Source organism: Sus scrofa, chromosome 13 (genome assembly GCF_054392235.1).
Source record: "Sus scrofa isolate SSC_HxYL_T2T_F1_AM1 chromosome 13, Sscrofa_HxYL_maternal_Yorkshire_Landrace_v2.0, whole genome shotgun sequence".
Classification (NCBI taxonomy): Eukaryota; Metazoa; Chordata; class Mammalia; order Artiodactyla; family Suidae; genus Sus; species Sus scrofa.
The window spans coordinates 217,290,638-217,312,838 of NC_139395.1; the positions used below are offsets into that span (position 1 = coordinate 217,290,638).

Genomic DNA, 22,201 nt, shown 5'->3' on the forward strand with positions numbered 1-22,201 from the left:
GTTAACATTTTAGGACATTTCATTTTAATCTTACCTAGAAAGAGAAAAAGAGAGCATTTTACCCTGCATTTTCAGCTTTATTGAATGCCTTTTAAAATCTTAACATGTTTAGTATTTTGCCATGACTTGTAAAGACTACATAATATTTCAGCTTATAAATATTTTATAAGTGTAAAATCATTTCTGTATTGTTGGTGATCCACGTTGGTTTGGAGGTTTTAATTTTATGACAAATGTAGAGAACACCCTTGTATATAATCCTTATGCATATTCCTATGAATTCTTAGAAATTTACTGGGTCAACAATTATAAATAAATAGTTTTAGCTTTGGGTATGCATCGTCAAGCCTTCCCTGCTCTATTGTAAACTGCATGAAAGTGAGGACCAAGTCAGTGTTTTTCCTGCTGACTCTCCAGGCCCCTGTGCAGTACAGCCCCTGGCAGGTGCTTGAGAAACTCTTGCAAAACAAATGAATGTATAATTGCTGAAACCATCTCCAAGTTTTTTCAGCTTTAACTTTTTTTTTTTTTTTTTGAATTGTATATTTATAAATGTCACTGTTTGGGGAACAAGTGACATAGAAGAACTTTCTGTCACCTGTAGTAAATATGATTTCCTTTGGGTAAGTCATATTTTGTGCATCCTGTTTATTATAAACATATAATGACCACAGCTAACTCTTATATAATTATTCGTGTAAATGGGAAGAATTTTATGCCACTTTCTGTATTTTAACTTCACACCACCCGCTCACAAACGGGGGCGTGATGAATAGCACCAGTGGGCAGTTAAGAAAACTGAGTCTCAGAGGGGTTAAGTAAGTTGTTGAAAGTCACACAGCAGCTATTAACAGAAGCAGGTCCCTGTACTCTTAACCTTTACACTACACTGCCTCTGAAGAAGTGTTTAATTTTTTTTTTAAGTACAGAGGAGGTAATATTCAACCTGACCTTTGAAGAACAGGTGAGAGTTGACAGAGAAGGAAAAGGAGGAACACCCTACACGAGGACCAGCTGCCCGTCATGGAGCCATGAGCACGGTCGGGAAAAGGCAAGTACGCACCCAGACTAAATCCCAAAGGCACAAAGCTGAAGAGGGAGCGAGAGCCAGGGCTTAAGAGGAGCCTTTTGCTTTGCAAAGGTGTTCAGGATTTAACCTGTCAGCAGTGGAGGCTGCTGGAGGATTTATTACAAAGGGGAGTATGCTGTCTGCATCAGCCCTCTAAAGATGAGTAAGCCTTCCTTCTCCGTAGTAAGAGTTGTGATGAAACCTCGGTAATATAAAGTTGCATGCAACTGAATAGAGTATTCACTGTAAAAAAAATCCAGCTTCACAGTTCTGAGAAACCAGCCCGGGAGGCTGTGAGGTCAGAGGATTGCGTAGGTATCTGAGCTGCTGTTTCCTCCTTTGCTTCTATGTGAGAAGAAACCGTACCATTCCTTCCAGGGGCCGGGGTGTTGGAAGGATGCCCCCGTGGGCACGGTTGCTGCAGGGACAGGAGCTCCAGCGGGCATGGTGGCCATCTCATGATCCACACTAGCGCCCGCAGTGAGGTCCTACTGGCAAGGCGGGCAACTGCGATTCTGTTAAGCCCTGGACTATTCTTCCAGAAGAAACAGTATGTGAAAGGCTGATTGTTAAGGACGGCAGGAGAGAGTTTATAGGGAAATCAATCAACAGAGTCAATAGATTGGCCTAGGTCTGTGACGTCATCAGAATCATTGCGTGTAATTCCTCACTTACTGCGTGTGGAAAATTCACCCCCGGCAGGATTTACACTCAGGTCCGGGGAGCCTGGAGAGATGAGGAGCAGAATTCGGGAGGGTCCATGACCCAGGACAGGGGGAGGGGGAGGGGTGGAGGAAAGGACTTTTTTTTTCCTCTACCACCTCTACCGCAAAGTTAGACCTTTTTTTAAAAAACTATGAACGTGTCATACACGGCCCTCATGTTGGCCCCAATTGTGACTTTGTCAGAGTGGAAATCACAGTATTTCAACAAGTGGTTGCTTCAGAGATCTTGAAATAGCCTTTCTGCTCACCACCCTTTCGAAACGCTAGCTCTTCCTAATTAGCACTTGAAAGAGAAGCGCCTTTGTGCTTTTAACACATTTTAATGAGTGCATTTTAACATTACCGGTGTCTTTTGTAGTCCTGTTTATTGTATTTTGATCTAGGTAAACACATTCTGAGAAGGCAGTCCTAGGTCTTACCTGTCTGCCAGAAAGGATCATAGCACAAAAATGCTTACGAATCCCCAAGCTAAAATATGACGAATGAGATGAGATTTCCTAGACTTCCTGACACGCTCTGGGGCACCACGCGTGAAAAAGCTGCATTGTCATCCCACAGTAGTTCCATTTATTTCCGGGATTCCTAGTCCTGGGAAAATCCGGGTTGCTGTTTTTCCAAGATAGTTGCCTGTACATTGAACCTTGTCTTTGAGGGTTTTTTCCTCAGCTACTCTTCAGAATAGATTTGCTTCCCCTTAGGGATGCCATTTAGCAAATAAAAATATGGGACTCCTTTGTACTGTATCTATATAGTACATAGATATGAAGTTCAAGTGAACAATGAATAATTTTGAGTATAAGCATATATCAAATATTGCCTGGGACATACGTAACCTAAAAATTATTTGTTGTCTACCTGAAATTTAGTTTGAACTCAACGTTTTGTATTTTACCTGGTGACCCTAAAAACAGAATGGGGCCAACCTCTCCCAACTAATTACCTAGAGATGGTCAGAACGTTATTCTCTTACACGGTTTACTGATAGAAACTAGTCAGCTGCCAAAGGTCTCAGACTTTAACTGTGAAGGTATTTTGAAGTTTGAAATGTTCTTATTGTCATCCAACAATCGTAAACATGTATGGTTTCAACTTTGGGACGAGCAGGCACCTTGGAAATTTAAATTGACCACCATCCAAGAATTTCGGTGTCAAGTGCATTCCCCCGAAATCCCGTGATATCCAGTTTCTATATCAGAGACATGTGGTCAAAGTTTAGACTGACAGGGAAACTGAATTTCAAAACCTTTTGACACACACCCCACCGTTAAATAACTTGGTTCCAAATGAAGCAAAAGTCATAATTTCCTTTGACTGGGATGAGATTCCACTTGTGAAAATAAGGGGCACAGAAACCATCACAAGGAAGAATTCCGCCCTCGTATCAGGTGAATCACCCCAAAGTCCATTAGTCATCAATTGGTAGAGGCCAACACTTTCACATGCATCGTAAACGGAAAAAAAATAAGTCGGCATGAAGCCAGAGAAGCAAGCCACCCTGCGTATATTTAGAATGTGCTACTCTTTCTATATTTCTATGCCTTCATCCTAGCAAAAAATAGTATAAATGTGAGACAAGAAAAGATAGAGGTGGTGGTTACAGGCGGTGGGTCCAAGGTCTTAATGAGTGAGAGATTTATCTGGGGGAAACTTTGAGTGTCGCCAGTTGTAGGCGGATGCATTATAAAAATGCAGTGATTGGTTCTCCGGCAACTTTTCAGCAGAGAGATGGGGGTTTAAGAAAACGACTTTTCTCGCTTGCTTTCCATTTCTTTCTTCCTCTTTGAAATGCCCTGTTTGACGTTGCACTAAATCGAATGCCCTAAATAAAATACTTGCTTCTCTGCAAGAACCTCCTGCCAAGACAGATGCCTCCCGTTCTGACTTATTCGGGTTCTGATCAGACAAACCCAGACGCTTCACATTTTTTTCGCCTTATCTAAATAAGGGGCCATCCAGAGCCGTCTTGTCTGTGTGACATTTGAACGAATCCAGACGAGAATAGTAAGTAAGATTCCACGAGCTAGTTAAATTGCTTCCCTGGAGGGAACACTGGGGGCAGAGCCTTAGGGAGGCAGGCAAATGCAATCCAATCCGCCTTGTTTTTCTTTTTTTTTTTTTGTCTCTCCCCCCCCCCCGCCGCCCCCAGACATAAATTTTCCTGTTTTCCCAGTCATCCTGCAACAATGCATGTCCAAGCCATGCTGTGATTAGAGGGGAGAATATGCTTATGACCCAAGTTCTTCACATGTTGGAGCACGGAGAGACCGCGGATGGTAAACCAAAGGAAATTTCCATCTGCTTTTGAGCGGCTGCACATTCTTAGTCTATAGGAAAGTTAGCTGTTATTAAGTAATAATGTTCAGCTGCAGTTGGTCACGCGTAACAACAGACAGATGTATAATGTTTTATTTGGGTTCGCCAGCTCTCTCCCAAATAAAGGGGCTGAAATTAAACTGTCTTTACAAAAACATTCAGCAAATGATACCCTGATTCCAGGGCTCAGATTCTTTGCCATGGAAAATGGAAAAGGAGCCTCCTAGCGAAGCCAGTATCTGTTTAAACTTGTCTTTGCCGAAAGAAAGGTTGATGTTCTACAGAATGAACCAAGTTGAAAAAGAATCTCCGTCGAGGAGTAAAGGATATAAATGATGCAAACCACACGAAGAGATGGGAAAGTTTTTAGTTACTTATGGAATTGGAAAGAATAATTATGGAAGGGAAGGATAGGGACAAGGCTAAGTCGTGTACCACAGAGGCAACGTGGATGGTTAGATGCTCACATGCAATGTAAAACGAGGGCTAGGTCTTTAAAAAAGCACTTGTTGCTTTTCCAGTAAGGCCAAAGATAGACCTTGCCAGGTCCCCAAGCCTTCACTGACGCCTCTAGCCACATGATCCTTTTGGAAGCTGGGTATTTTAAAGACACTGGTTCTGATTCAGTGGCTGGGGTGTGGGACCCCAGAGCTGGCATTTTCTGATGAACATTTCTAAGTGATTCTGATGCTACACCCTTCTATTACAGGCTGCCCTGTCTCCAGGGTCCCCTAATGGATAGCACATCTTAAGATAGTTCATGACCACAAAGAGTTATATTTCCCCATCAAACAAACTTACATGCACAAAGGCGTGTTTCCAGCCCTATTCCTGCTGCTGGCTCAGTGACCCAGAACAAATCACCCAACGTTTCTGATCTTCTTTCTCCCCAGATGTAAAGTGCAAAGTTTAAACCTGATCAGCACTCCTTGGAGTGTCCCCAGCATCAGGTACACGCCAGATTTACAGAGTTAAGCATGTTTCTTGGCTGTAGAACACCTTGGACCCTGTAATACCCAATATGGGCAGTGTGAGTCTCCAGTGGGTGGAGACAGTGGGATGCTTGGGGCTGGGTGGGCAAATCTCCCCCACATTCCCTGGCCACAAATCACTTTATTTGTGGAACGCCTGCACCGTACACTCAGAGCACTGAAGGCTAAGGTCCATCCAGCTTCAGCTCTCTCAGCCTTAAAATCCAGAATCTTCCCTCCAGCCTCTGATGTTCTTAGCCAGTGAACCCCGAGAGCTAGTCCAGGACTATACCCACCATCCAAGGAAGACCACTTGGAGCAATTTTAAGCCAATTGCTTTCCTTTTCCCATTTTCATTTGTCCCCTCAGGACAATTCACCTGAGCGTCTATTGCCCAGGACACGGTTCCCTGTAAACCGAAAACTCCACCCGGCAGCTGCCATATTTGTATATTTGGTCCCATTGACTTTCTCTTCCTCCTCACACCGAAGGGTGTGTTCTTTTGCTTGGAAGTAATGAGATTGAGGCGTTCCCATTGTGGCTCAGTGATAACGAACCCGACTCATATCCACGAGGATGTGGGTTCGATCCCTGGCCTCACTCAGTGGGTTAAGGATCAGTGTTGCCGTGAGCTGTGCTGTAGGTTGTAGACGTGGCTCTGATCTAGCGTTGCTGTGGCTGTGGCTGTGGTGTAGGCTGGCAGCTGAAGCTCCGATTTAACCCCTAGCCTGGGAACTTCCATGTGCTGCACATGTGGCCCTAAAAAAGCCGGAAAAAAAAAGAGAGAAAGTAATGAGACTGCACTTCTAGGCAACCCAGCTTATGTGCTTGTGAATTTCCCATATGCTCTAAGTGGTGAAGCGGTGTTCCAGGTGTGGTCTCAGCACTGGCTGCCTCAGCGTCTCTGGGGAACTTTTTAGGAATGCATATCCCCAGGCTCTACTCCAGACCAGCTGAATCAGAGACACCAGGGCCCAGCCGTGTGTATTCCAAGACCTCAGGGTGATTCTGACGCTCACGGAAGTTGGAGAGCTTGCATTATAGAGATGACAAGGATTACAGACTCAAACAGACCGTGTGCTACCTCAGTTTCATTACCTGGAAGACAGGAATCATTGCATGACCTCTTTCAGAAGCTGAGTGTGAGTTAAATTAATACTGGGCACCTTATATAAGCAACAAATTGATGACAGCTATTTATCCTAGGAGGGCTGCTAATACCTAATGAGCAGCAACTGATTTTACGCCGCCTTTAAACTGCATCAGGAGAAGTGATGCTGAGTTAGTTTTGATAACAGAGGTGCACAGAGGTTAGGTAGGAGCACAGGTGTGGAGACAGGCACATCTGGTTTGCCAGTGAGGTGGTCTGTCTCTTAACTGTATGAACATGTATGTCAAGTGTCTAATCTCCCTAAGCTTAGTTTCCTCATTTAGACAGTCTAGAAAATACTTTCCTCACAAGGTAAAGAGAAGGACAAAAGAGAATTCTGCCTGTCCTTGCTTTGAAAAGGGCCTGGTCCCCATCCCAAATGAAGACTCTGGACGACATAATGTGTATTTGTCATTACAGACCCTGAGGCCATCAGATGCTTAACCAAGGGCTTCTCGCTCCACAGAAGGAGCTAAGGCCCTTACATCTTGCCCTGGAAAATTGTCATGATACATTTAAGTGCTGATTTAGAAGTAATTGAAGGAGAAGAATGACTCACCTTTTCTATGCTGTCCTTGGGGATCAGGCGAGACTTTTCTTCCCATCAAAACCTTGTGAGATTTGTTTTTCTTTTTCTAGTCACTGTTTAGCATAGACCAACATATGTAGTTGACGTAAAGGGATATGTCAAGACTTGATATGTTTTCTTTAAATACAGTACCTTTTAGAAGAGGCATATGCTCTTCAAATACAAAAATATATGTAAGTGCATGGCTGTGGTGAGCCTTTCACTAGGTTTTGCCCCAGGAACAGACAATGGCAAAAATGCAGCAAGGCAACAAGAGTTTTTTCTCAGCCGGGTTACAAGTCAGTTTTGGTCCAGCTGTACCTCAGCTCCAAGTGTCTCCAGAGGAAGAAACAGGCCAACCTGAGCCTCAGCGGAGAGCGGTGGCAGAACCATGTGGTTCCCATGCTTCTGCCCAGTCCCGGCAGCTCACACGCCATTGGCCGAGGCAGTCACATGGCCACCTCTGACGCAGAGGGGTGAAAGTCTGGCCCCCCATCCCCCCCACAGGGAAGGGTTCTCATGGAGGGACCCGCAGAGAGGGGCAGCAAGGCACTGGAAGCAGCAAATGGCCACGCAACCAAAAATGACCAGGGCTCGACCCATGAGGTTGCAAGTCCACGCCTTCAAAACATGGGTCCTTAGGAGAGAGGAAACGAGGCTGTAAACGGGCCTTCATCTCGACAGGAGCTTCCGCTCAGGGCCTCTCGCTCCTCACAGAGAAAAATATCCAACTCCACAGCCGCCCCGATGCCACCACTTCTTCCAGCCACCCTCGATCCTCAGTGGCCCGAGAGAAAAAACAGGTTTGCAGAGGGCAAGAGTACGTTCCCAGCCGGTAAAACCAAAGGGCCACCCTTTGGAATCACCGAGCGTCAACGGGGGCCACCTTGCTCTCTTTTAATGAACATGTCCCGTGCTGAGGCCACCTGGGCAAAGCCATCCGTGTCCTCAGCTGACACTGACAAATTTGAGAAGGGGATTAAGAACAGGGAATCTAGCCACCAAAGCAAGTCCTAGGCTGCTTTGAAGAGCAGGTGGGGAGGAGGGCACGAGGCCAGCGCCCAACCAGCCCAACCAGGCCGCCACCCCGCCTCCCCCCTACATGTGTTTCTGTGGCCACAGTCACAGGATCCAAAGAAAGGATATAGCTAAGGCTCACTGACTTTATTTTCCATTATTTTTAAGCCTTTTGAGTTCAGTCAACCCCAAATACATTCCTGGGAAGTGCTTTTTATTTGACTTAATATTTAAACCCGTTGTACCCTTAAAGGGACATTTCATCCAGGTATTTGTAGCAGAGAGAGAAAGATCATCAAAACATGGTTTGGGAGTTCTCGTCGTGGCTCAGTCGTTAACGAACCCGACTAGCATCCATGAGGTCGCGGGTTTGATTCCTGGCCTCACTCAGTGGGTTAAGGATCCAGCATTGCCATGAGCTGTGGTGTAGGTCAAAGACCCAGCTGGGATCTGGCGTTGCTGTGGCTGTGGCTGTGCCCGGCACCTCCAGCTCTGATTAGACCCCTAGCCTAGGAACCTCCAAATGGCCCGGGTGCTGCCCTAAAAAGATAAAAGACCAAAAAAAAAAAAAAAAAGATAGTTTGGTCAGGAATATCTGACATCCAAGAAAACTTTGTAAGCAATTATTTTCTACAAACAAGAAGCTGTTTTGCCAGAGCTTTAAAGTCAGATGCCTCAAAATTCTAATTTTGGTCTCTAAGTCCAGAGTTCTGGTTGGCTTTGGATTTTATTCTTCCAAGCTTCGCCACCCTGTTTGAAGGTACGTGAATGACATGACCTGAAGCCGGACTGAGAAACTCCAGGTTGAGGGAACAGCTGCCTCCCTTTACAAAATTATTTCTCTACAAAAATAATTTGGGATGTTCCCATTGTGGCTCAGGGGTAACGAACCTGTCTAGTATCCATGAGGACACGGGTTTGAACCATGGCCTTGCTTAGTAGGTTAAGGATCTGTGTAGCAATGAGCTGTGGCGTAGGCTGGCAGCTGTAGCTCTGACTCCACCTCTAGCCTGGGAACTTCCATATGCTGCAGGTGCCTCCCTTAAAAAAGCAAAAAAAAAAAAAAATATATATATATATATATATATAATAGTAATTTGAATAGGCTTTGAATATATGAATATAATTTGAATACATTTTATTCATTTACATTTTATATTTTGAATGAATAGACTTTGTTAGTCCACCATGGAACACAGAAGTCTTTCCCAGAGCACACAAACTGGAAACTTCTAAAATTTGACTCAAGTATTCTAAATTTTTATTTTTTATTTTTATTTCCTTAGTCTTTCTAGGGCCGCCTCTGCGGCATATGGAGATTCCCAACTAGGCGCTGAATCAGAGCTACATTCGCTGGCCTACACCACAGCCGCAGCTACGCTGGATCCTTAACCCACTGAGCAAGGCCAGGGATCGAACATGCATCCTCATGAATGCTGGTCGGATTTGTTTCCACGGAGCCACAATGGGAACTCCAGAGTTCTAAGTTTTTAGAGGGTGTCAGTGTTGCGCTAACTAGGAGAAAAAAAAAAGTCGTTCTTCAATCAGATGTTTCTTCCCCTAACTAAACATCACATGAAAGTTGACTGGATTATCTCAGGTTGGCTAGTAAAAGTGGTGGGTGAACATCTATTGCAAAAGTTAAAGACTTGTTGGTGCTTCATTTTGTTTAATATTTCTACAGATTATTTATGTTGCTTTATAACATATATTTAATATAAATAATGTGTTATAAATCTATATATTTACTGTAATATTATAGAACAGATTTTATAATGTTTGCATATTCTATAACAATATGTATATGATATTTGTGGAATAAATATAAATAATGTGTTACAGTTTTGATCCATTCTCCATGTATTCCTATTTTAAAAAATTAATACAGGAGTTCCTGTTGTGGCTCAGTGGTAATGAACCCAACTAGTATCCATGAGGACGTGGATTTAATCTCTGGCCTTGCTCAGTGGGTTAAGGGCCCTGCGTTGCCGTGAGCTGTGGTGTAGGGTGCAGACTTGGCTCAGATCTGGCGTTGCTGTGGCTGCGATGTAGGCTGGCAGGTACAGCTCCCATTCATCCCCTAGCCTGGGAACTTCCATATGCCACAGTTGCGTCCCTAAAAAGACAAACAAAAAAAAATTTTTAAATAAATAAAAGGAAGAACAAATTAATACGAATTAATACGTAGACTTGGGCCAACCACTGGGCCATTGGTACTCATTTATCTGTAAGGAGGGGGAGACTGGACCTTTCTGAAAAGAACCAAATAGATGTTCTCTGTGTCTCCGTGCAACAGGGTTATTTTGGAATGCTAAGGGGAAGTGGGGACAGGATACTCACCAAGGGGGAGAAGCTGTTGAGTTATGGATGGGATTCAACATCTGTATCCCAGGGCGGTGGTTCTCGTCGACATGTGTTCCTGGGGCAGCAGCAGCACCTGGGACGTTTTTAGACAGGCGGCTTTTTAGGCTCCACCCCAGACTGAATCAGAAACCCCAAGCCTTCCAGGCAATTCTGATGCAGTTAAAATCTGAGCAGCACAGGCGTTCCTGTCATGGCTCAGTGGTTGAGTCCGACTAGGAACCATGAGGTCGCGGGTTCCATCCCTGGCCTCCCTCAGTGGGTTAAGTGGGTTAAGGATCCGGCGTTGCCGTGAGCTGTGGTGTAGGTCGCAGACACGGCTTGGATCCCACGTTGCTGTGGCTGTGGCGTAGGCGGATGGCTACAGCTCCGATTCAACCCCTATCCTGGGAACCTCCATGTGCCACAGGTGCAGTATTACTGTTATTAGTGAGCTGAAGCTTTATTGGTATTCTCATGTATCTGAATCTATGCTATTACTGTCAGTATTATTTATCTGGATCTTTCCCATCTTGGACCATTTCTGGCTCTCTCCTGACTCTGTTTTTGGTTGTTATTTGCATATGTCTTCTTTCTAATTGGTCAAGGGTTTTCTGGCCATTTAGGGTTGATTTCCCTCTGACAGGAGAGTGTGCTCCAGCTCACAGTAGTTCGTTTCTTTGATCTTCCATTCTCATCAGATCCCCTTTCTTGGAGAGAATTCCCCGTTCCCCCCTCCCCACCAAGGATGGTGGTGGGGACACCCTTTCCGTTTTTTCCATTTTTACTGCTTTGTCCCAACACCGGAAGTGCAGTTCTTCCCATAAATGAGAATCTTTTTCAATGTGCCTACTGTTTAGTTCTGTTTCCAAAATGTGTTTCTTTATTTTTCCCTTTATCTCCAGAAAACGAAGGCTACACAGCATAAGCACCAAGTGACTTCATGCCAGGTATATTTAGAAAGTAATTTGGATCCTTCCATTCAATAGTTTCAAGGACTTCACTTCAATAAAGATATTGCCATTCTAAGAATTACAATCCCAACCCATTTGTGAGAACCATAGAAATAAATGCAATTATATACAAAACTAATGGTTTGTATATAATATTGCTTACTTGTTAAGAGCAAGGAAATTAGAAGAGAATATCTTTTATTATGTTTTCCATTTTTAATTTGTGGGAAACTGTTAGGGCCCCTTAATGTTTTAAAAGTGAAACCAGGTAAACTGCAGATTGTCACAGGCGGCAAAAAATAGGAACATGGGGAGTTCCCGTCGTGGCTCAGTGATTAACAAACCCACTATCAACCATGAGGACACAGTTTCAATCCCTGGCCTCACTCAGTAGGTTGGGGATCTGGCGTGGCCATGAGCTGTGGTGTAGGTCACAGACGCAGCTCGGATCCCTCATTTCGTGGCTGCGGTGTAGGCCAGCGGCTACAGCTCCAATTCCACCCCTAGCCTGGGAACCTCCATATGCAGCAGGTGCAGCCATAAAAAGACCAAAAAAAAATTTTTTTTAATAAATTAAAAAACAGTAACATAAAATTATATGATATAAGAGTGTTCAGTGAAGTAAATTTCATTAAAGACATTTGCTGATAAATGAAATACTATAATTAAGAGCGTATAACGAAGTGCAGATGATCAAGCAGACAGGCAAAAATGAATAGGTGCCAAGAAGGAGATATCAGGTCTTGATAGAACATAGAGCGATGCTGTAGAGGCCATTCGTCAAATAGACTGTGAGCACACAGGGAAAATCCGTGTGTAAGGGAGGCCACACTGGCTGATAATTGGGACTGTTAAGGGTAAAAGAGCAATGATTGTAATTATTTACAATAATTGGTGGGTCCGAAATGTTAAGTCTATAGATGCCTCTGGGTATAAGACATAAAAATGTGAGGAGATATATGCACTACAGTTTAGGAAGAAGTATTTGAGAAAAGTAGCAAAAGCACCCAGTGACTTTAGAACAGGTTGCTTTTAACTCTGGAGGTTTAAAGGGATTGTGTACGGACAAGACTCTGGCTCCGCTTCCAAAGACTCTGGACCTCGTTCTTTCTGCCGGGGACTCTGTGCGACCCCGACAGATCCCTGCCAACTCCCAGGTCGCCTCGTTTGAAAAAACATGTGTCAAGTGCCTTGGTTTTGACAATCTTTTCAGCTCTCATGCTCTATGAGTCAACAGTCATAATGCATTTCCACAGGCGGTAAAAATATTCTAGACTCTTCCCTTCCAATCTCACTGTTTACTTCCTCGGCATTTCCCCTTCCTGCCTCCCTGTTTGCCGGTCAGTTGAGAGTGGGCTTCAGTGGGGGTGAGTTAACCCACTCTTTCCAGGGTGTGTTACTCTCCAGTTCCCTCCTGGGGGTGGGGATTCTACAGTGAGGGCTGTGGTTGGGGCTTCAGTTTCATTCCTAAAACACGCCTCGAGTCTTGATCTGTGCTGGGCTCCACGCCAGAGAACCGGGGGATTGGAAGGTGAAGGCTGAGGCCCTCGCCCTCGGGAGAAATCAGTGAGGGTCAGTTTCCCTGCGTCACTTTCTTAGTAAACACCTGTGAACGCCACGTGTCCCTCTTTCTTTCAGGAAGTAGCAGAGTCCCATGGTGGCCAGGTGGGGGAAGGGGAGCGAGGACGTGCCACCTGCCTGGAAGAAGACGCCATCTGCTGCCGAGTGAGTGACCAGGTACTGCAGTGCTGAGGGCACAGGGTGTTGAGAGGGAGGGGGTGGGCATTTACCCCTGAAGTGTGGTCCCCCCAGTCATATTCCTTTCCACAGAAAGACGCTAATCCCAACACCCTGTCGCCCCTGCCCAGAGGTTCTAGGTCCCGTTCCCCCATTTATGACCGCCACCCCCGGACAGCCCTTGGTGTCACGGTCACCAGCACTGGATGGGCAGAAAGGCAGCATAAGAGCTTTCAGCACAAAGAGGGAAAAGATCCAGCTCACCCCAAACCTGGCCCATTGCCCCTTCCTAAGAGAGGTTACAACAGAAGTTTCATGGCACTGCCTTCACAGAAGCAGGGCCAAGTTTTCCAGAATCTGGCAGAAGGCTGCGTTTAGAGTTCTGCTTGTGTATCACTCATGCTTGCAAACTTAAGCCTCTGTTTTTCTTTCAGTGGGTTGAATGGCATCCACTTTCCCAAGCAGTTTTTTCTTTTCTTTTCTTTTAAGCGCAGGCAGTTACTTGTCCACCAGCTGCATGTGTCTTTGGCAGCACCTGTGTTCTGAGCTGGACCACGCATCTGCGCATATGCCAGCCTGGCGTTATGTTTCCAAACTTTCGCCCTGGTCGCTCTCCTCTGGATTACTGAGAAATCCTGCTGAGGGTCTGACAGAGCTGACACTAAATTATATCCCCTGTGCCTTTCTTCTAAATTGATCCCCAAATAAGCGGAATAGGCTTAGTCAAAGAAACTCTGAGTAACGGATGGCCCCTCTTGGCCATGAAAATGAAAAAGTAATTCTCCCTTCCGAGAAGGAAAAAAAAAATTTCTTTAGGGGCAATCAGTAAATGACACACTCTTAATAAGGTACCAGGAAAATTCAAAAGTCCATTGCATCCTCAACAGGTGTTAGCCTCTAATGGATACAGTTTCAGATTCCTCTGAAGGGATTTGCCCAGAGGATTCCTTTCGAAACTTCTCTTGAGATGACGCTGCTCTAACAGCAGATTATCGCATGAATCACACTGTACACCAGTTCCACCAGTTCCTTTTTAAAGGGAGAAAATTGTTTTATTATTATTCCTAAAATACTAATGAGGTGGAAAAAATAGACCAACCAGGTAGAGTTACCCTGTAAATCACGCATATTCTCTTTTTCAAGGAGTGTAAGGGTATTTATCTTAGCCACCAGGCAGGCACTGTAAGATGCTGCCTGGCTTCACACTCAGCTTCTCCTGTGTGTGAGCACAGGGCTCGGCGGGGAGCCTACTGCTTCTTCCAGGTAGGTCTGTTCTGCTACTAAGCTGGATGCCTGGACTTATTTCCTTGTTCCCTAGCTCTTTAAATTAGATTCGTCCCCTGGTTTCACTTAGCTCAAGAGAAGTGAGGCCACAGGTGTGTGCCATCCCTGAAGGTCACACCTCGTATTCGTCACTGATGCCCCTTGGCTGGGAAGAACCTGCATATTGATCAAGCCAGGACTACAGCTTAATTAGTCTCTCTACGTGTGGTTGTGGTTGTTTTCCTTTGTAATCAAGAACTAAGACAGGTCATGGATTCCAAATTAATCATTGGACTGGAGGATACGATGAATTGTTATTACAAGGAATGCCATACCAAACAGTATTTTTTTTTTAATTTTATGAGTACTACCCAAGGTTTTTAAATGTGAATTAAGGGAGTTTCTGACATGGCTCAGTGGTTAACGAATCTGACTAGGAACCATGGGGTTTCGGGTTTGGTCCCTGGCCTCACTCAGTGGGTTAAGGATCTGGCGAGGCTGTGAGCTGTGGTGTAGGTCGCAGAGGCGGCTCAGATCCTGCACTTCCGTGGCTCTGGCGTAGGCCGGCAGCTGCAGCTCCGATTCGACCCCTAGCCTGGGAACCTCCATATACTGTGGTATGGCCCTAAAAAAGCAATATACATACACAATGTGTATTAACATTCTCTCTTGCTGTATAAAGAATTATCTTATGGATGCAGGTTTTAGGTATGTTAGTACTGACCCTAGGCTCAAATTGTCTTTAAATTTTCTATAATGGGAAATTCACGATAGCTGCATATATAGATATTCACAATATTCCATGGGGTAGATGCACGTGAATGTGATGTTACAAGTAGAAGATTTTTTCTCCTCCCTTTCTGGACATAGTTCTCTTAATGTTCAGACTTCTTCCCACTTTACACATGCTTCCTGGATGATTTTGTTCATTCTCTTGGTTTTATTTATTTTTTGTCTTTTTAGGGACACACCTGCAGCATATGGAGGTTCCCAGGCCAGGGGTGGAATCGGAGCTACAGCTGCCATTCTACACCACAGCCACAGCAACGCTAGATCAGAGCCACGTCTACAACCTACACCACAGCTCACGGCAATGCCGGGACCTTTAACCAACTGAGCGAGGCCAGGAATCGAACCTCATGGATGCCAGTCAGATTCGTTTCTTCTGAGCCATGATGGGAACTCCCAAGTAGCATCATTTTTTAAATGTGAAGCTCTGTTTTGTCATTTTATAGCCATTATCTCATTTAACCACCCCCCCAACCCTGAGACATAGACTTCATTCACATTTTTACAAATTAGGGTGCCGAAGTCCAGAGAGGCTAAATAGCTTACCTCAGGACACACAGCAATTAAGTTGGAAAGTCAGTATTTAATCCAGGTTTGCTTGTCTCTCTCGTCTATACTCCTAACTCTACCCTACCCTGGACATAATTCTCTTATCGTTCAGACTTCTTCCCACTTTACACATGCTTCCTGGATGATTTTGTTCCTTCTCTTGGACACGTCCATTAGTCTTGCCTTCAGAATCCCCTTTTCTTGTACGTGTCCACGTACGTTCAGACGTCTCTCTCACACGATGATCCCGTTTCTATTTTCTGGATGTTCTACCGCACGTGGCAGTAACGGAAGTCCCTCTTCGTCATTTCCTCAGGCGGCCCCAAGAGCCCGAGGATGGACGCCGTGCACGTGGGTATGGCCAGCGCACCGCTGGTGAAGCACGCGGCTGGAGCTGGCCTCAGGACGCGCAGACCCCGCGTCATGTCCAAGAGCGGACACAGCAACGTGAGAATCGACAAGGTGGACGGCATATTCTTGCTCTACCTCCAAGACCTGTGGACCACCGTCATCGACATGAAGTGGAGGTACAAGCTCACGCTGTTTGCTGCCACCTTCGTGATGACGTGGTTCCTCTTCGGAGTGATCTACTACGGCATCGCCTTTATTCACGGGGACCTAGAGCACGGTGAGGATACGTCCAGCCCAACCCCCTGCATCATGAAAGTAGACTCCCTCACGGGCGCCTTCCTCTTCTCCCTGGAATCCCAGACCACCATCGGCTACGGAGTCCGCTTCATCACGGAGGAGTGTCCCCACGCCATCTTCTTGCTGGTGGCCCAGCTGGTCATCACCACCTTGATCGAGATCTTCATCACGGGCACCTTCCTGGCCAAAATCGCCAGACCCAAAAAGCGGGCAGAGACCATCAAGTTCAGCCACTGCGCTGTCATCACCAAGCAGAACGGGAAGCTGTGCCTGGTCATCCAGGTGGCCAACATGAGGAAGAGCCTCCTGATTCAGTGCCAGCTCTCGGGAAAGCTCCTCCAGACCCATGTCACCAAGGAAGGGGAGCGGATCCTCCTCAACCAGGCCACGGTCAAGTTCCACGTGGACTCCTCTTCCGAGAGCCCCTTCCTCATCTTGCCCATGACGTTCTACCACGTGCTGGACGAGACGAGCCCCCTGAGAGATCTCACCCCCCAAAACCTTAAGGAGAAGGAGTTCGAGCTGGTGGTCCTCCTCAACGCCACCGTGGAGTCCACCAGCGCCGTCTGCCAGAGCCGCACGTCCTACATCCCGGAGGAGATCTACTGGGGCTTTGAGTTTGTGCCTGTGGTCTCTCTCTCCAAAACCGGCAAGTACGTGGCTGACTTCAGTCAGTTTGAACAGATCCGGAAGAGCCCAGATTGTACCTTTTACTGCGCAGACTCCGAGAAGCAGAAACTGGAGGAGAAGTACAGGCAGGAGGATCAGAGGGAAAGAGAGCTGAGAACGCTTTTGCTACAGCAGAGCAACGTCTGATGTCAGCGATGTCGCCTCAGCTTAGCTCTTTCCGTCAGTTCTGCTTCCCCGTCTGAGCTCCTTCCCAATGAAGAGGTCACCAGGAAAACAAAACTGCGTGGCCGCGCTCTAAAAAAACTGCACTGAGGTTCAGACCTGTTCCTTTGATCTGGTGGCTAAGCAAGCATTTCCACATCTGAGAGGTTCTTTTTTTAAAAGGCTTTATCTGAAGCAAACTCCCCAAATTCAAATTTTCTATAAAGGGGCTGCATTTCAAAGAACTTGGTGGAGGGCAATTCAAACAATGTCCTCCTGCATGGACAGACATTTCACAATGCTCATATCGAAAGGAAATGCATTGCTACACAAAGATGTCAGCTATAAGGTATTTATTCAACAAAAGACAATATGGCTGAGAACTGAAATGTTCAATATCTACTTATATTGTTGCTTTAATGCACACTTATTTTTTTCAAGCAGAGCAAATGTTATTTATAGTGGAGGCTACCTAGTAATACATAAAAAGGGCCAAAGGGATTCTGTACTCACAAAATATCATAATTCCATTTTGGGGAGTTCCCGTCATGGCGCCGTGGTAACAAACCCAACTAGCATCCATGAGGATGCGGGTTCAATTCCTAGCCTTGCTCAGTGGGTTAAGGCTCAGCCAGGGCATTGCCATGAGCTGTGGTGTGGGTTGCAGAGAGAGCTCGGAGCCTGCATTGCTGTGGCTGGCAGCTATAGCTCTGATTCGATCCCTACCCTGGAAACTTCCATATGCCTCAGGTGCGGCCCTCAAAAAGCAATAAAATAAAATAAAATTCCATTTTTACCCTTTTCAGTGAAATGTAACCGTACAGAGTGAAATTGATCAAATCAGGAATTCACAGTTGTGAAAACATATACCAATGGAGTTGGTGAGATTGTTCACCCAGATTTTTTTGTTGGCACGTATGGGCTCTCTTCTGTTCAAAATCAGGTTCACAGACCAGCAATATCAGCATCACTCAGGAGCTTATTAATAATTTACCCCTTCTTGGACCTAGAGAATCAGAGTCTGTATCTTAACTGGACCCCCAAGTGATTCAGGTAAAAATGAAAGTTGGAGAAGCTCCACTCTGGACGTGTTCCCAGTAACCTTCTGAAGCCAGGGGGTGCCAGTTCTTTGATAAGGACCAATATATTCCTTTCCATGATTTCATTCCTTATCTATTAAAATTCCTGGTCCACAGAGGAACTGCCACAGACATTTCAAGAGCAAAGTAACGCCCTTGAGAAAAATGGTTGCATCTCTCAAGTGAAGGGCAAGCTTGTTGATTACCATCAGAGCAAAAGGAAAATGCAGCTGCTGAACAATTGGAAATTGGCCCCTTCATTGACGTCTGTAAGGCTGGATGCACTGTGAGGAACAAGAGGAGCTGAAGATAAGGAATCCAAGTGCAGGTGACTCCAGTGAAGCAGAACCAAACGTGATGCTCTGATAACATGTAAAGGATGCCCTCAGTGTTTAAATAAACCTCATACAACTCAGTTTAAAGAGGTAGCATTTGGCCTCTGGCAGAATTTAGAGGTCACGCCCCTCGCCTTTCTTTGGGGCAGAGAATAAATGGGCTACAGGGGAAGTCTCATTTCATTCAAACCAGGGCAGCTTTGCATTTTGACTCAAGAAGAACGTGACTTTGAGTAGGCTGGCATATGGAATCTATGTACACGTGAGGCCACATGTATGTGCACACAGACCCACATGCGCGCGTGCACACACACACACACACACACACACACACGGGTATGCACGCCCTGGCTCTTCCGTCATAGTTGTGGAAATTATCCGTGAAAGACATTTGTGATTAAGACAGCAAGTCCTTGACCAATGGGCTTGCGTACATTTTGTTCTATCAGAATGGGAAGCTTGGGGCTCAGGGAAAATGGGACAAGTAATCAGAGTCAGACAGTCGGTGAAACAGTGTTGGGATTTCAGCAAATCTGGTCCTATCCTGATGTCACCCCCTTTTCACGTCTCCTCCCATTAATCAGAAAATGTGACAAAAACCTCTTACCCAGAACTGAACATTTAATGCAGATGTAAGAATCATAGGAGTGAGGCTGCAAACAGTTTAAAGAACAATCTCAATGCACAAGAGGTTGCCGTCTTCAATTATTCAGGAAGTTTCTATGTTTGCTTTTTCTATTGATCATTTCATGGCAGGTTGTTTTAGTTGTCGACGATTCTCGTAAAGGATCACATTATTGTAGTTTGATGTGAGCTCTTTCAGTTCTTCAACTTTTTTATTGTATAATCCGGTAAAATCGACAGGAAAATAATGCCCCAGCATGTTTACAATTTGTCTTTGGCACTATTCAATGTTTTTCACAGTATTTATATCAGTGCTTATTTGAATGTGATCAGAAGTCTTGCATACTTATATTGCATATGGTACAATGATACAGCGTAAGACTGAGGAATCTTTCTGTGTGTTCATTTTGCATATCAATTTTGGCCATATTTGGAAGACTTGATTGCACTACACCCAAAATAAATATGTAGGGTCTTAAAATCTAAGACTTGTACAAGTCAATAAATCATAATATAACATAACAGTCAAAAAATAGCTCTTGGAGTTCCCATTGTGGCTCAGAGGGTAAAGAACCTGACTAGTGTCCATGAGGATGCAGGTCTGATCCCTGGCCTCACTCAGTGGGTTAAGGATCCAGCACTGCTGTAAGCTATGGTATCAGTTGCAGGTGCGGCTCAAATCTGGCCATACTGTAAATGCGGCATTTCTGCAGTTCTGATTGGACCCCTAGCCTGGGAATTTCCATATGCCACAAGCGTGGCCCTAAAAAAAAAAAAAAAAAAAAAAAGAAATAGCTCTGAAGTTGTGTCTGGTTTGAGACTTAGCATTTTCCAGACAGAGCTACTTCTTATTACTTTGTATAAAATCCTCTCATGCTAACAAGAGTCAGGGGACAAAATTATTTGATTATATCTGGACATGAATCTGACTGAAACACCTTCATGCTCAGCACTTAACGGAGAGTTGTCAAACGAAAAGAGTATTTTGACCCCCCCAAAAGAGGAGCTGAGTTTTGAAAGCTTTCCAAGGCACCAGGCCTTCTTGGCCTGACCATTCAAAAATGTTGGATTCCATTTGAGAAACCACAAAGAGCAGCAAATCAGCGTGATCTGCATTATACCTGCTTAAGTAATAAAATCCGTTGTACTTCATGGCACCTAGTAGCTGGTGGCCCCAGACAGCACAGCAAAGACTCACTCTTTGATCCTCAGGACAAGCCGTCTTTGTTCTCTTTCCCATTTATCAGGAAATTGCAGCCCAGACTCCAAAAGTCTAAAATAACTGGTTAAAAGCTAAAAAAAAAAAAAAAAAAAAATGCCATGAATGAGGGGACCAGATATTTAGGTGAATTCAAACAACTATTTTGCTTGATTTTGATTTGAATTCAATGCTCAATTTTAATTGGCTGATTTAAGTCCCATCAAAATGTAAATCAAAACATAGATAAAGGAGTTCCTGTTGTGGCTCAGCAGAAACGAACCCAACTAGTATCCATGAGGATGCAGTTTCGATCCCTGGCCTCGCTCAGTGGTTTAAGGATCCGACATTTCCGCAAGCTGCAGCACAGTTTGCAGATGCAGTGTGGATCTGGCATTGCTGTGGCTGTGGTGTAGGCTGGGCAACTGCAGCTCTGACTGAACTGCTAGCCTGGAAACTTCTATACGCCACAGGTGCGGCCCTAAAAATACATATAGGCTACTCCAGTCTGATTCTTTCTCCTGTGCTTGCATCCTCAGTACTCATGCTTCATCTGGAGAAGGAAGGAAAGAGAAAAGCAAAACAAGGAAGACGAGGGGCCTTTGCACAGATAGCTCAGTAAAGGACCATCCTCTTCCTTGGGCTTGGTTCTGCATTTTGTCACCGTGGTCAAAGGGTCAGACATCCAACCCTGTGACATAGTGAAGCCTTCCAGTCTCTCAGTCTTGGCTTTCATTCTTGCTAGACTTTTACTGTTAAATATTAGGAACAACTAGCCTTGGATGCAGGGGATTTTATCATAGCTTTCTGGGATGGACTTTTTTTTTTTCCCCCAAATGAAAGGTATCATCATTTCAAGACTTGATTTCCAAAGTCTGTAGGGAACACTCGAATTCCACCATGTGACTCTGCACAGGTTCAAGGTGCACTTCATTTTCATCCCCTGGGAAGACTTCTCCCCAAAGGTCCAAAGCTTAGCATTTCACTTCTAATCAATGAATTACATACGTCTTGCCTTTTTGGAATATCAATTTATCTTTTATCAGAGCAACCTGCCAACCAGTCCCTGGATCTTGGGGTGACAATAAATGGTTTCTGCTCTCAGAGTGAAGTGGCTTTAGGAGCAGAGTTTGAGTGTCCAGGGTAAGAGTCTGCAATGAAATGATAGAATTAGAATTTAACTGGGATTTTAAAGAATAAAGGAATTACTTAACTTCTTGAGGCATTGGTATTTGTCAGTACACTTTGTTTCTTACTGTTGTTTGTTGTTTCGATTTTTTTTTTCCTTTTCTTTTCTTGCCTTTTAGGGCTGACTGAGCGCGCATGGCAAATGGAGGTTCCCAAGTCAGGGATCAAATTGGAACTATAGCTGCCAGCCTACACCACAGCTCACAGCAACACTGGATCTTTAATCCACTGAGTGAGGCCAGGGATTGAACACGCAACCTCATGGTTCCTAGTCGGATTTGTTTCTGCTGTGCCATGACGGGAACCCCTGTTGTTTCTATTTTTTTAGGAATTCTGAAATAAAGTCCTCTCGTCTTCAGAGTAAGGAAAGCAGTGAGAAACATGTAAAAAATGAAAGCTAATCATTCATCAATTAGACTTCCACATAAAAAGACTTCTGCTAGACGTTCCCATTGCAGCCCAGCAGAAACAGACCCAACTAGTATCCATGAGGATCCAGGTTCGATCCCTGGTCTCACCCAGTGGGTTAAGTATCTGGTGTTGCCATGAGCTGTGGTGTAGGTCGCAGACACGGCTCGGATACCTCATGACTGTGGCTGTGATGTAGGCTGGCAGCTGTAGCTCCCACTCAACCCCTAGCCTGGGAACTTCCATATGCCGCTGGTGTGGCCCCAAAGAGAAAAAGAAAAAACAAAAATTTTGCCAGTGGAAAAGAACTTCCTTGCAGGGGAAAAACCGGTCGTTCAGTCTTACAGTCTTACGTTACAACAGATTGTAATTACAGCCTCTGGCATCGCAGGAGGAGCGGTTTTCTGAGACTTTAAGAAGCACAGATGGATGAAGTCCAACTTTTT

General features: G+C 45.0%; 1 protein-coding gene across 5 annotated transcripts; it reads left to right on the top strand.

Moving 5' to 3' along the window:
* The first annotated feature begins 983 nt into the window (after nt 1-983).
* KCNJ15 (potassium inwardly rectifying channel subfamily J member 15) lies at nt 984-19,494 on the top strand. Of its 5 annotated transcripts, none has more exons than XM_013982588.3 (4): nt 1,117-1,380; nt 11,059-11,103; nt 12,745-12,843; nt 15,761-19,494. In XM_013982588.3, the coding sequence occupies exon 4, from the start codon at nt 15,781-15,783 to the stop codon at nt 16,906-16,908; it is 1,128 nt and encodes a 375-aa protein (XP_013838042.1). In that variant the 5' UTR covers nt 1,117-1,380; nt 11,059-11,103; nt 12,745-12,843; nt 15,761-15,780; the 3' UTR covers nt 16,909-19,494. The 5 variants fall into 5 exon arrangements, with proteins under 5 accessions (XP_084848272.1, XP_084848271.1, XP_020926641.1 ...); XM_084992147.1 differs by lacking the exon at nt 1,117-1,380 and adding an exon at nt 10,368-10,583; XM_084992146.1 differs by lacking the exons at nt 1,117-1,380; nt 11,059-11,103 and adding an exon at nt 984-1,055.
* The last annotated feature ends 2,707 nt before the right edge of the window (nt 19,495-22,201 follow it).

Bases quoted from the DNA above. Each gene is read 5' to 3' on its own strand.
- KCNJ15 (XM_084992146.1), top strand. From the start codon at position 15,781: ATGGACGCCGTGCACGTGGGTATGGCCAGCGCACCGCTGGTGAAGCAC.